General features: G+C 36.0%; 1 protein-coding gene across 6 annotated transcripts in view; it reads left to right on the plus strand.

The window, feature by feature from the left end:
- LOC114279888 (pleckstrin homology (PH) domain-containing protein) overlaps window positions 1-15,260 on the plus strand; it is a 151,017-nt gene that overhangs the window by 119,565 nt on the left and 16,192 nt on the right. For 3 of the 6 annotated variants that reach the window (XM_028222172.2, XM_082903823.1, XM_082903827.1), the window contains exons 41-55: window positions 3,168-3,330; window positions 3,441-3,710; window positions 5,543-5,740; window positions 8,116-8,158; window positions 8,810-8,913; window positions 9,039-9,548; window positions 10,289-11,062; window positions 11,172-11,245; window positions 11,341-11,692; window positions 11,768-11,866; window positions 11,945-12,100; window positions 13,474-13,655; window positions 13,749-14,270; window positions 14,747-14,924; window positions 15,009-15,145. In XM_028222172.2, the coding sequence (XP_028077973.2) occupies window positions 3,168-3,330; window positions 3,441-3,710; window positions 5,543-5,740; window positions 8,116-8,158; window positions 8,810-8,913; window positions 9,039-9,548; window positions 10,289-11,062; window positions 11,172-11,245; window positions 11,341-11,692; window positions 11,768-11,866; window positions 11,945-12,100; window positions 13,474-13,655; window positions 13,749-14,270; window positions 14,747-14,924; window positions 15,009-15,145 (3,762 nt within the window). The remainder of the gene's footprint in view (window positions 1-3,167; window positions 3,331-3,440; window positions 3,711-5,542; window positions 5,741-8,115; window positions 8,159-8,809; window positions 8,914-9,038; window positions 9,549-10,288; window positions 11,063-11,171; window positions 11,246-11,340; window positions 11,693-11,767; window positions 11,867-11,944; window positions 12,101-13,473; window positions 13,656-13,748; window positions 14,271-14,746; window positions 14,925-15,008; window positions 15,146-15,260) is intronic. The other 3 variants (XM_082903825.1, XM_082903824.1, XM_082903826.1) reach the window with 2 other exon arrangements.

Consider the following 15,260-nt stretch of genomic DNA (forward strand, 5'->3'; position numbering starts at 1 on the left):
TAGAGAGGAAGGTGGACCAACCCCAACAAACCACAAAACCAGTCCCACGAGACCAAAACAGCCCAGAAAAAGCAAAATAGTGTGGTAGAGGGTAGAAAAAACACTCGTAACTGGACTTGGAGACCAAAAAACAAACCCGAAGCAACAACCGAAGCCAAGGAAGGCTAGAGAGGGTCTAGTCGGCCCCTAGGGATTAGGACCCAAGCCACGAATCGAGCAATAACCTCACAGAACAAGCAGATCAAAAAATAGGGTCGATTTTTTTCCAAAAATAGAGAAAAATTCGAAAAATAGGCAACAAACATTAGAAAAAATTTGAATTTTTTTTTGGGAAGTCCTGAGCCCTAGTCGAGCATCCTGGATTTTTATTTTTATTTTTATTTTTTTATTTTTTACATTATCAAATAAAAAAAGAAGAAGAATGAACAAGAAAAAGGAAGAACAGAAGATTACCACTTCACAGCTCTGATACCAAGTTAAAATTACATGAACAAGTTTAAGAGTGAGAGGAGAAGAGAAAAATAAAAGAGAGAATTATTATTCGGAAGAGCACAAAACCTAAGATTAGGTTTTCCCTCCATAGCAATATGTATTTATACTAATCAAATAAGTACATAAAGACAAAACTACCTTTCATCTAGCTTAACACAAATCATACTCTAATTCCTATCATGACTCAACTTGGACTTCTAATATTATTTACAACTCAGATAGATAATTACAAATTAAATAGGTTTTATCTAAGGGATTGACAAATCAAGCTAGAATAAAATTCTTGCACTAACAAGAACAGTTAAGATTTTTGCTAAGTTGGCTCACAAAAATCAAATTAAATGGAAAGCAGGGAATATAAAGAAGAAAAGACAAAGAAAGGGAAAAAGGAGGTCGCACTGCTCCTATTCCCTGAATAGAAGTGTGAGAACCATCTGCTAAGATGACACGAGGTAAAGATGAGAAAAAAATGTGAGATATACCTGATATATAATCTGTGGCTCTAGGATCAATAACCCATTGACATGGGAAAGTGGAAGACACAAAATAAGCAGTTGAAATACCTTTCCAATCTAAAGATGCAACTGAAAGGGATGCCTACAAAAATGCTTGATACTGAATAAACTTAGAATACTCTTCTTCGGTGACAACCATTGTCTTCTCCTCAACATGAGAACCTCTACCATGGCCTCCTGACTATAACAAGAGTTACCACCACCTTGATGGCTAGAACCACCTTTGCCACCACTGTAGCCACTATACTGATTACCCTTAGAACTACCACCGTAGCCACTATACTGACTACCCTTGCCACGTGAAGATTGTTGCATAACTAGGGCGTAGTGATCTAGAGTACAAGTTGCAAAACTTAGAGAACAGTCTTGACAAGTAGCACATAAGACTCTAAAACTACTGTCTTGACAAGTAGCACATAGGGCTCTAAAATATACTTCGGCGAGGGGCAAAATCTCAACAATGACTAAAATCTGAAATTAAACCGACTCAAATCCTCCGTTGTTGCATTTTTCAGATATCATTAGTAATTGGGAGAACCACATTTAACTCTATGAATCCGATGGAGTGCGGCAAAATAATCTGTAACTGATTTGTCAATTTGCAGCTACTGGACGTAATCAACAGACAATTCACACATACAGTAAGGTTACTAGAATATAACATGTGGACATACTTTTAAATTTCCTTACAGGTATTGAGATGGGTACTCATATCATCAATCTTGTGTTCCATATAATTTTATAACAGAGTAACAAGTGCAGCATCCTCTTGGTCCCATTCCTGCTTCTTTTGCTCATCCGACGCGGTAGACTGATGGGGTAGACTCTATAAGATGGCGATGTCTTCCCTGACCTGTTAAAGAAACCTTTACAGCCTTGGACCAATGTAAATAATTAATCTCATTCAACTTCAAGTGGTAAGTTGCAGATGAGTAGAAGAAAATGTGGAGGAATCCATAACAAATAAGGATTAACAACATTCTACACACAAATACAATAACGAACTTCCACAACTTACAATATTCAGTAACCACAGTAACCCTGACCAATTCTTAGCATAATGTTGAGTTTCTATTAACAAGTAAGAGAAACTGAGAAGGCACCATTGTGGAGACTTAGTATGGATTAAAAAAGCAATCTGAACAGAATCTGAACTGGATCGAACTGGGTTGGATCTGAACTGGTTTGAACTGGTTTTGAGTGTGAACTGGGTTGGATTTGAATATCTGGTTGTTCATCGAGATCAAGAGTCTCAGGTCTGGTTGTTTCAGCAGTGTTGATGGAGGTTGCAAGGTCAAGGGAGGTCACGATGATGATGAAGGTCGTGACGATCGCAATGATAACTAATGATGAAAAAGGTTGCACTGACTATTCTGTTGTTTTAATATATTTTATTTAGGAGAATGAAGAGAAGAAAATAAAAAATCAAGAAAAGTAATGTTATCATGATTCCAGGCAAAGCCTGTTTTGACACCATGTTAGGTGAAGAAGAGGAAGATTAGAAGAATGTGAGAGCTTAAACCTTAGGGTTAGCTCCTCTAACTATTTATATTAAATACGTACCAAATTACATTGATTTAAATACCCTCAATAGTCATTTAAACAAGAAAAGAAAATGATAATAAATCATGTAAAATTGCTAATTATAATCGAACTGAGCTATGACTTTTCGGTTCGGTTCGGTTCAGTTGCTAAGGTGTGACAATACGGTTTGCACCTTTAATTAGTATTTTCTCATTTTTGGCCTTTAGGCTAACATGGATAATGTTGATTCAGAAAATGAAAATGTTTGCAAGGGACTTCCTGTGGAAACTAATAAACCGAAGTTCATCCACCTTGGGTTGAGAAAATTAAGCAGTTAAAATGATTTATTTATTTTTTGAATAATAGTAGTCGACTGTAAACTCCTTTAATCTCTCATTGAAGTTACCAGCTCTTTCACACTAACAGATTCATAGATCTTCTATTGTCTATGGTCTATGTTCTTTTCTCCACCCCTTTACCATGTAGTGCATTTTTGTCGGTCACAGCTCTCCTTCATTAATGATTATCTTTTGCTCTTTTCATGTACTTTGTTGTCATTCTCTGTAAAGTTTCATACATTTCAAATTTGTATCATTTATTTCTTCCATTTGATGCATTGTATATTGTCATGCGTAGGTACCAATATGACCATAATGCCCCAGGTGCTGCTTCTCAGTTACGTCTTACCTGTACAAGGGATCTGAACTTGAATGTTTCAGTGTCTAACGCTAATATGCTTTTTCAAGCTTATGCAAGCTGGAACAATCTTAGTCATGTGGATGAATCCTATAGGGAAAAAGTAAATCTGCTACCTCTTACAAATCTGTATTTTAGTATACTGATTTGATACCCGCTTTAACTTGCCTTGATCTGCTAACAATAGTTTGTTTTTATTGGTTATTCAAACAGGATGTAAATTCTCCAACGTATGGTGGAGGACCTTTCATTGATGTTCGTCACAGGAGAGATTATTATATAATTCCACAAAACAAACTTGGTCAGGACATTTTTATTAGAGCTACTGAAGTCAGGGGACTTCAGAACATAATAAAGATGCCATCTGGAGATATGAAGCCTATTAAAGTTCCAGTTTTGAAAAATATGCTAGAGTCGCATTTAAAAGGACATCTTTGCAAGAAACTTAGAACAATGGTGACCATCATAATAGCGGAAGCTGAGGTGTGTTTCTTGGTTTTGTTTTACTTGTTTTTTTAGTTTTGGATATGATGCCAGTGAATTCTGTGATTTCCTGCCTTCGTGGGGGGAAATTTTTTGTTGTATGGCTTGGTAAATAATTTTGTGTCAGTTAAATTAATTAAGGATGAGAAAAGGAGAGAATGAAGATGAAGAATATATACAGAAGTTTTATTTTTTATTATTATTTTTATGTTAGTGGTTCAAAGTACAATATTACCCTCTAGCCTATCAGGCATCTAAACATAACATAATAAACAAAACACATAACAGTGTCCTTGTGGCTGCATCAATTTTGGCCTTTTTGTGACCTCATGTATGTGTCATGGGAGTGCATCAAATAGGACTGCAGCTCAAGTGCTATTTTATTTGATTCTTCTTAAATAGGTACTTTGAGCAGACAATGGTTAATCATTCATTTGGCAAGGAAGATATTCTAGTGTTTGGTGGTGGTTGAAATGATTTTTCAAGATACTGTTGTACTGATTTTCTAGAAGCTAATATTGCAAATGCAGGTTTTACACAAAGCATGATCCGAAAAATAAATTTTTAGCTGGCACAGCAAACTTGTTCACAGTAGATAAAGGTCCATATTCGTTGATGATAACTAAGTCTGTGTTGTTCAAATGTGGAAGAGAGTCTTATTTAATCTTCAGTGGCAACTGTTCAGAAAGTGGATTGGTTAATTAAGACTAGTTGAAAAAGTGTCAGACACGCATTTAGGAGTGTCTGAAGAGTGTCGGTGTCCGACGACATAGGTGTTGCACGTGACATGCTTTCTCCATAGAAGTGTTAGTGTTACTTTGGGTTGACATGTATTTAAATTTTTCATAAATGTTTTTAAAGAACATTATTGCTGCTGTAAGAAGATTTTTTAGCCGTTATTTCATTGGGATCTTACACACTTGTATAATTGTTTACAATTGTATTTAATAAAATTAAGTTATTTGACAATACTTGACTATTTTTTTTTCCCCTAACAACATTTATTTTATTTTATTTTAATTTTACACTCGTTCCTTTATGTCAATGACTATACAAATTGCAATATGTTTAGTTAATTAATTATTAGGTTTTTATACATTTATATATATTTCAATTTATCTTTCCAAGCATTTCTAAGTATTTTCAAATTATTTATGTTGCTTCCGAAACATTTCAGAAATATTCCATGCTAATCAAAATGACACACCGAAACGAAACTTTGTTCCTTTTCTACAACAATGAATAATTACTAAAACATGATAATGTTGATTTAGTCAGGGGTGCTACGAGAGTGAAAGGTTGACATGTGGTGGCTACTACATGCTAGTTGATATGGTGCTGACCAGAGTGATTTGGTGAAAATGGTTTGTGCCAACAACACCAAGAAATTAGGCTTTGTTGAGTTGAGTTACGGTGCAATAGGAATATTACAACCATTGATGATTGCATATTTTGAGAATAAATAAGACAATTTTGTTTTTGAGGACTCTGCTTGAAACAATTCTACTGCTTCATTACAGGGAAGGAGTTAATTATCATTTAAAGAGACAGTATAGGGATATACCACAAGCTATCAATTGTTTCCGAGAAATTGGAGAAATTTTAAATAAATTATAAATTTTGAGATTATACAAATGTATCTAGGTCTTGAAACAAGGATCCATTCACGGGTATATTGTGAATATCGCGGATATTTTATTTTATGATTGCAAGCATAGAATTTGTATTTTTTGCTGCTACTGGTATGGATGACCATACCTAATCCATTTCCATACCTTTTTCATATGAGAATTATCTTTTGTATTTTCTCAACTACTTCTGCGTTTTTACAGTTTCATAGAACTGAAGGGTTGTCATCGCATCAATATTCTGTAGCAGTCCGTCTTAGTCTAGACCAAAGCCTTCCTGGAGGATCACTTATAAACCAACAAAGTGCACGCACTTGTGGCACCAGTTCTGATCACATTGCATCTTCTGGACTTGAATTGGTGAAATGGAATGAAATATTTTTCTTTAGAGTTGATTCAGTGGTAAGCAAGGAACTCATTCTTTTGTGCCTTCCATCTATATATTATTCACTTTTTTCCAATGATGTGCTTGAATGAATGAGGGTTGTGCATCTCCCCCGCTTCCTTTTTGATCTGTAATTATGGTCATTGTCCTTTACATCACTGCTCAAGTTGTGAGTTGCCTGTCCATGATGCACTAGTGATGTCATAAATTGTACCATATGATGGATTGTCTACTCTTTCTGTGCTGAAAGCTAAATTGTCCTACCCAAAAGGATGTATTTCTATAGATTCCAGGGATTTAGTGTTTTATGCAAATGTCAATACCCCTTCTGTACAGACATCTACCATTCTTCATCTTAACAAAAGGGGTATATACCTTATCATGTGAACTTGAAATGATATTTGGATTGCAAACATGGCATAATGATAAGAATATGGTAGGGTAATGGAAGATATATCAAGCATGATTGACAAATTGTAATGAGAGACATTTTGACAATACTGTAAGGTGATTGCAACTGATCCAATGAACTGGAAATCATATGTAAATTGGGTTAAAGGCAAGTGATAGACGTACATATTTTGAACATTAAATTAAAAAGATTATGATGATGTATTATGATGAAAGACATTTTGACACCATTGTCAACATATTGATAAATTGGTTGATGATGCTTCTTATGTTTCGTTAGCATGTTGATTTACAAATCGTTCTCACAATTTTGTTTGTTGATTTTAGAAAATTCAGCATTTCAAAGAGACAATGTGATGGATTCATTTAACTGCTAGGCTGGTATATCATTTTGTAGAAACTGTCCTCTTCAACCTGGAATCAAGTATGGATTCTTCAGCATATATGGGGACTAGGGACACAAACGTGACATGTCATGGACACGCTGACACTACAAATTAGGACATAACTACGAGGATGCGTAATAATACTCATCTATATATACATTTATCATCCATGAAGCACTGACATTTCAAAACAGGTGCCGTAACGGTGTCGGACACGGGAACAGGTGTCCCTTTTTTAAATTAATTTGTTTTCAAGGGACATGCCGGGTGACACATGAACTAGTTTTTTTTCACCTCTTCTTTAATGCTTTTGATGGATGTTGAATGTTTATTACTTTTCACTTAGATTTAAATACTTAATAGATCATCTATAAAAATAAAAATAAAAAAGATATAAATGATAAGAGTTTGCTTAAGAGTGGTTTATATATATATATATATTGATGTAGTGCTAGTTTTTGTTAATCTTGATTGTTGGTGGATGTAATATTAATCTACATAGTAAATATATATATATATATATATATATAATTGAAGTGTTGTTACTTTTCTTTTCAGTTAGAAAATTTTGAACATAATTTGATTATCTATCCATGATTGGGAGGTTGGGCAGTTGGGCAATTGGTGGACTTGTTGACCTTTTTATATGGGGTAAAGGTTGGGCGGGTGGGGGAGGATGCTATGGTGTGGGGGGTTCCTAGTGCCAAAAGTGTTTTTTCAGTCTCGTCATTTTATTCGATTTTGTGTGATGATCGTGGGGAGGCTTTCCCTTGGTGTTGTGTGTGGGTTCCTAGTGTTCCTTCAAAGGTGGCTTTCTTTTTGTGGATGGCAGCTTTTAACTATTGACAATTTGATTCATCGGCATCATATTTTGGTTAATATGTGTTGCATGTGTTGTGCGGATGCGGAGATAGTGGGCCATTTTCTTATTCATTGCTCGGTTGTTTCTTGCTTGTGGGCACATGTTATTTCTGTGTTTGGAGTGGTGTGGGTTCAGCCAAAGTGGGTCATGGAGGTTCTTCATTGTTAGGGGGGTGGTCGTGTTGGAAAGCGGTGGCGGAGAGCTAGGGTGTTAGCTCCTTTGTGTTTGATGTAGTTGATTTGGTTGGAGCGGAATCACCGGACTTTTCAGGGGATTGCCCAACCTGTGCTCGATTGGAGTCTCGATTTTTTGGTGTTTTGTATAGTTGGATGTTGGGTAGGGTGGATCCTGATTTGTTTGTTTTTTCCGACTTTGTTGATAGTTACTTGGTTAGGTTCCCCTGTTTTGAGGGGTGGTTTTATTTGTTTTCTCTTGGCATCTTCTTGATGCTTTGGTAATAAATTTTATTTATCAAAAAAAATTATGTTTTGCAAACCAACCAGTCTTGGGCATGAATTTTTCTCTTCCAGTGCTTGCAAAGTTTTCATCAAATATTTATATATGTGACAACAACTTAAGAATATGCATTATTGGCGTTGAGATTATGTATCTATATTTTGCATATTAATTTAAATCAACTTTAAGGTTGTTCTTCAGCGATTATTTCTGACATTTACTTCTTGTACATCTTTCTTTTGCTACCACTTTATGGTTTGCCCCGTTAATTTAACAGGAGGGCTACACGGTGGAACTAACAGTTACTGACATGGGAAAAGGTACTATCTTCATCTACAAGGTTCTGTTCCACTTATTAATTGTTGATCCTTGTGTTAAGATGCAGTTGGATAGAACTCCAATCTTTATAATTTTGCAATAGGTGTTGATACCTCATTTTCATCCCTCAAAAAAATTCCTTAAATATCCTTTAGTAATTTATAGCAGGTATTCTAATAACACAAGGATCTTTCAGACCATCTTACATGGTAATATTGCATGAGGATTTCTCAAGCCACATAATGCTAATATGAAAGTTCCTCTGGACTTTTTGCATAAAAAATGACATTAATTTGACCAAAATAGCCTTAATCAGTGGAACCTAACCTCTACTTTTGAATTATCGAGATTCGGTAATAGCTTTGTATGGATGGTTCGGAAGCTTATCTGACTATAATTGTTCATAATGTCGAAACCAAATCATGATTGAAATTTTATGTCATTTTGCACCCCTCTGACATTCAAATGGATACTAAATTTCCAAACAGCACGGTATTAGTTTGTATCGACAGAAACCTAATTTTGAAGTTTCATGATGAAACTTGTTATTCTAAATTAAGTTTTCTTTGAGACTTTCCAGGGAAAGCGCAGCCCTATATGATGCAACCCAACCTACACTTTTTTGCGATTTGACATTGCCTTTTACATAACAGGTGATCCAGTTGGATATTTTTCTGCTTCTTTGAAGGAGATAGCCAGAACTTATGATCATTCAGGTGAATTTACTTGGATAGACTTGTCTCCAGCAGAATCTATGGTGAGCAAGCATCCTTTCTTATATTGCTTTTTTGTTTCTTCAAGATTGGACAAATGTTAGATATTTGTTCTCTCTTTTCTGGGGTTCATCTTTAGGAAATACTCACCTCATTGATTTTCATGCAGAAGATGACTGAAGGAGATCAATCTCAGAAATCATCTGGAAGAATAAAATGTTCTGTACTGGTACTGCCAAGATTTGAAGTTGAAGACAGTGAGCTGTCCTTTACTGGCGGCAGAAAATCTGGTTTTATTCAAATCAGTCCTGCAAGGGAAGGACCTTGGACTACCGTGAGGCTAAACTACGCTGCACCTGCTGCTTGTTGGCGGTTAGGTTATGATGTTGTTGCCAGTGAAGTCAGCATAAAGGACGGCAATAGATATGTGAATATTAGATCACTGGTGTCAGTTCGTAACAATACTGATTTCACACTAGATGTGTGCCTCAAACTCAGAGGTCATGAGGGAAATATGAGGCCACTAGAAGATGCAAGCAAGTCTGAGGAGACACAGATTGATGTTAATAGATTAGAGACAGATGTGTTCTTTGAAACTGAGAAGTATAACCCAACTATTGGCTGGGGTAGTGTGGTGCAACCTAACCTAGAACACTCAGATGGTGTGGATTCTCATCAGGTAAGTGGCTTAACATGAATGTTGCGATATGACATCAATTTTATTTTGCATTTCGCACTTTCTTCAATGTGATTATTACTTCATCAGCTGTTGTTTGTAGAATTGGTTCTCATTATTGTTCTTGTCAGAGTGTGAGAGATCATCAACTGCTATTTGTAGATTTGGTTCTCATTATTATTATTATTATTATTATTTTGTGTGTGTGTGTGTGTGTGTGAGAGAGAGAGAGAGACAGAGAGAGAAGAGTTGTCCAGAACTTTCAGCAACCACAGTTTTGAAAATCCACAAATGCTACATAGATCCATTGACTCTTACATTCATGACCTCCTCGATCTGTTGACTAATAGTACAGATTCACTATTTAACGTGCAAACCCAAAAAAATAGAGGTTGTAAATCCTTAGTGTTTGTAAGTTGCCTTGAAGACAAAGTTGCCACATAGAGCCATGTCATCCCAAACTTTGTAGCAGTAGATACAAGCTTGGATATCAAACTGAGAAATCTGATTTTATGTATCATGTCATTCAGAGCTTGGTCCTGATGAATCACAGGTTGATGTCAAAATCTTCCCAGGTGTTCTGAATGTGGTAATATGGTTTAATTTGAACTTCATTAAACATCCATACCATTACCTTATTCCATTTTGGTACTTTTGATGTTACAATTTTACAAATATGGCACCTGCTTAATTAACTGCTCCTGACTGCTTGGGCTGTTATCTAATTCCTGTCAATTATACAGGGAACTTTTGGAGTTGAGTTGCCATCAGGTTGGCAATGGGTTGATGATTGGCATATAGACAAGGCTTCTGTTAATACCACCGATGGGTGGATTTATGCTCCAGATCTGAAAAGTCTGAAGTGGCCTAAGTCACATGATCCTATTAAGTTTGTGAACTATGCAAGGCAAAGGAGATGGATCAGGAATAGGAAACATATATCAGGAGATGTTAAGCCGCAAATATTTGTTGGGCAACTGAAACCTGGTGATACTGTTCCCCTTCCTCTATCAGGCTTGACCCATTCTGCATTGTATATTCTGCAGTTAAGGCCTTTGGATTTCAATAGCCCTAATGAATATTCTTGGAGTTCTGTAATGGATTGGCCTGGTCAATCAGAAAACTCTGGTAAACCTAACGAAAATTCTGAAATTTGTGTCTCAACTCTTAACGAGTCTGAGGAACTATTATATTGCTCTGAGATGAGTGGGACTTCCTCAAATAGTTTGCATGGAATGTGGTTTTGTTTAAGTATACAAGCAACAGAGATTGCCAAGGACATTCATTCTGATCCAATTCAAGATTGGAGCCTTGTGGTCAAATCTCCACTATCCATTACCAATTATCTTCCTCTGAAAGCTGAATTTTCTGTTCTTGAGATGCAAGCCAAAGGTCATTTTCTTGACTGCTCTAGAGGAGTTTTTTGTCCAGGGAAGACTGTAAAGGTTTATAATGCTGACATTAGAAAACCTTTGTACTTTTCGCTGCTTCCACAGAGAGGATGGCTGCCAGTAAATGTAAGATTCTGAGGCCCAGGCACTTTGTTTAAATTTTTCACTTTTTCTTTCTTTCTTTTTGATGCAACACATTTTAAACAGTAGCCTTTTTGTTTTTCATCTCTCGTAGGAGGCTGTTCTCATATCACATCCTAGCATAAATCCATCGAAAACAATAAGCTTGAGAAGTTCAATTTCCGGAAGGTCCATACCTTTCCTTGGCCCTCTTGTGCTCTTTTTTTTTTCTTGTTTGCAATTAATTTCTTGTTTCATATGCCTCAACTTATTGTTATGTGCAGGGTTGTTCAAATCATTCTTGAACAAAACCATGACAAAGAAAGGCCACTTCTAGCAAAGATCATTAGGCTCTATTCTCCTTACTGGTTTGCAATTGCAAGGTGCCCACCACTTACACTTCGGCTTTTCGACACGGCTGGGACAAAACAAACTCGGAAGATTCCTTTCCCTTTTCTGTCAAAAGAAAACAATGTAGTAATCTTTGAGGAAATTACTGAAGAGGATATATACGAAGGTTATACAATTGCTTCTGTCTTGAATTTTAAATTGTTGAGCCTCTCTGTGTCTGTCACTCAATCTGGCAGGGAGGGGCGATTTGGACCTCCTAAAGATCTTTCTCCGCTCGGTGACATGGTAGGTAATCCAAATTCTATGTTGCTTCACCTCTCAGTAAATTGGAACTCATATGGAGCATTTCTTCTATTTTAGGATGGGTCATTGGATATTTGTGCTTATGATGCTGATGGCAATTGCTTGCGGCTTTTTATATCTTCAAAACCATGCCCACATCAATCTGTTCCAACAAAGGTCCTTACTGGCTCTTACATAATTTTTTTTGAGCAATATGGCATTTGGATCTTAATTTTTTCCGTCCCCTTTCTTCAGGTGATATCTGTCCGACCATTTGTAACTTTTACAAACAGAATTGGTCAAGACATATATATGAAGTTAAGCATTGAAGATGAGCCAAAGATTCTGCATGCTTCTGATTCTCGAGTCTCCTTTGTTTATCGTGAAGCTAGTGAACCTACTAAACTTCCGGTAAGGATCTATCACTCTTTCAAGTTAACCCTTCACCATGGATTAATATATCAGTAAAAAGGACATACGGCAATATCAAAAGTATGATTGCTTTGACGGATACAAGTATTTTTCTTTTTGAAAAAGTAGCAAGACGTGGAAATTTTTGAAGAATGCAAAGGTTACATATTATTTAGTGCATTGTTTACATTATGGTACAAATATAATTGACTAGTATATAGTATTTAATGCACAAAATACGACAATCAGTACAACACTAGCTATTTGTTCATTAGGTACTAGCTAGAAGGGTAGTAATGTAATCTTCCATGTAAGTATAAATATAAGAGATTAAGGGAAGAGAACCCAAATGTTCTCATTCTCCCTTTTCTGATAATGTTGTTACTCTTCTCTTCTCTTTCCTCTCTATTAGTTCTTGTCTCTTTCTTTTATTTTTTCTTTAATTCTTCACTATTAAGTGCTACCATTCTCTATCATTCAAGTCTAACGTGGGTGTATTATTTAAATGGTCAGAGCAAGTCCGGTTTAAGGTGTTAATAGATTGAACAGAAAAATGAGGGTGAAGGAAAAAGTTGAGTTATGAAGCACTTGTAGTTGGCACCAATTTCTTGGAATTTTAATTTCTTGATCATTTTATGGAAGAAAATAGAAATATAGACTCCTCTATAAGAAAGCAAATGCAGAATTGCGGATGAAGTGTCTCTAAGTCCTTGTGTAAGTTGAAGCTTAGTAGGAGGAAACTCCTGCTTAGGTGATGTTTCTTGTTGAGAAACACGTTTCTACGCTCCTAAGTAAGAAATTGTAGGAAACTTGCTCCCATCAAGGAAGAAACTCGCTCCCAATTGAGATAGAAACTCTGAAACATACAAATCTTAAAGAAACAAAAGAAAAACAACTTAAACTTATTACAGTACTTCCTATTTACATAATATTTGTTTATACTAGACAAGGATAATTTGTGGTTGACATTAATTTCAAATATTTATTCATATTTTAACACATTTTTACACAACGACGTAGAAAAAATAGTTGTTAGAATGTCTTTATAAATTTAATAGATAAAACATATATATACTCTCCCATAGGTGCTCCTAGCCTTATAAACTTCTATAGGCTGTGCAATTAAGACTTGAAGTCTCCATTTATGTTTCCTTTTAATTTACTATGCTGCTGGTCATTTTCATTTGTGTCTTGTTATGTTTTAAGAGACTTGTGATCATTTTTAGTCATGGCTTGTCATTTTTAAGAGACTTAGTATATTGGTAATTTCATGTTTTGTTTGAATTGGCTGTGGTTCTGTGGTCCCTGGGTCTGGTTTTGTCAATGCGATTTGGTCAATCAGTTGTACTAATTGCCCTCGTATCTAACTATAGGTCCAATTAGAAAATACAAAATGGTCGTTTCCTGTTCAAATCATGAAAGAGGACACTATCTCTTTGGTTTTGAGGAAACATGATGGTGCTCGTAGAATTTTGAGGGCAGAAATTAGGGGCTATGAAGAAGGTTCACGCTTTATTGTTGTGTTTCGCCTCGGATCAACAAATGGTCCAATCAGGTACTTTTGTATTTGTTTAGCCATTAACATAATAATTTTAAGTTACCATACTAATTTTATTGCATTTTATGATTCTGGCTAATTATTCGACAGGCTTGAGAACAGAACAATTAACAAGACAATAAGCATTCGCCAGTCTGGATTTGGTGATGATACATGGGTTCAGTTAGAACCTCTTTCAACTACCAATTTTTCTTGGGAAGATCCCTATGGCCAAAGATTCATTGATGCTAAAATTCATAGTGGCAGTAGTACTGTAGTCTGCATCCTTGACTTAGATAAGGCAGGATCATGTTCTTTAGAGGATGGCGGGTTAGGTTTGTCTTTTCATGTTGTTGAAGTGGGTGATATCAAGGTTGCTAGGTTCACAGATGACAGGGCATCAGGATCTAGTTCAAATGAAGTAGGTAGGTCACTGACATCTGCTGGCAATTGGAAAAATTCTCACATGCAGAGGAAGACACAGGAGAATGCAGCTCCTTTTGAGATTATCGTTGAGTTGGGAGTTGTTGGCGTTTCTGTTATAGACCATAGACCAAAGGAGCTCTCATATTTGTACCTTGAGCGAGTCTTCATATCTTATTCAACTGGGTATGATAGTGGGACTGCAAGCAGGTGAGAGCATTTCTTTCTGTTCAATTTCCTGTAGTTCAATTTTTTATTACAACACTTGCTGCATCAGAAGACTCTGGTATGACAATTTCTTACTCCATACTCGATCTGTTCTGTTGTGTCTGAACAAGTCTGGTTTCCTTCGTATTAGTACAGTAAATTATATACTATGCTTTTTGAATAATGGATGCTTCAATGAATGATTTAATGCTATAATGCTTATCCAAAATTTCAGACCTGTATGCATCCAGTGTGAGCTTTATTTGGATTTGTCAACTGAATTATATAAATTGCATAGCTCTTAACTTATCCATGACGGAAATGATTTCTTTTCAGTCTTTTCTGAACAAGATCCTATCAATCCTTCTAATTGTTTGGTAGAAACTTGCAAAGAGGCTTTAGATTTCCAGTCATATATTTCAATGTTTTGGGGATTATGATGGTTTATTGCTGAGCTGATCTGTTTTCATTTGAGCCAGGTTCAAGCTCATATTGGGTCACCTGCAGCTTGACAATCAGCTCCCTCTGACATTGATGCCTGTGATGTTGGCACCTGAGCAGACCACTGATATGCATCATCCAGTTTTCAAGATGACTATAACAATTCGCAATGAAAACCCTGATGATATCCAGATCTACCCATATGTGTATATAAGGGTAATGTTTTGTTAACAATAATGTGAAAGTTGTAGTTTAACCATAGTGCACACAGAAAACATCAACCATATCACTTTTTGATAGGTAACGGAGAAGTGTTGGAGGCTTAACATTCATGAGCCAATTATCTGGGCTTTTGTGGATTTCTACAATAATCTTCAACTAGATCGTGTCCCCCAAAGTTCTAGTGTCACGCAAGTTGATCCAGAGATACGCATAGAGTAAGAATCCTTTTGTTGCTTGTTTGTACCCAGCTAAAGTTAAATAGTTTGTTTACTTTTTCCAAAAGATGATTCTGCTGTGAAGTTTCTCAATAATGTGGCTTATGTGAAACTT

This window comes from Camellia sinensis, chromosome 13 (genome assembly GCF_055761805.1).
Source record: "Camellia sinensis isolate YWXY chromosome 13, ASM5576180v1, whole genome shotgun sequence".
In the NCBI taxonomy this organism is placed as follows: domain Eukaryota; kingdom Viridiplantae; phylum Streptophyta; class Magnoliopsida; order Ericales; family Theaceae; genus Camellia; species Camellia sinensis.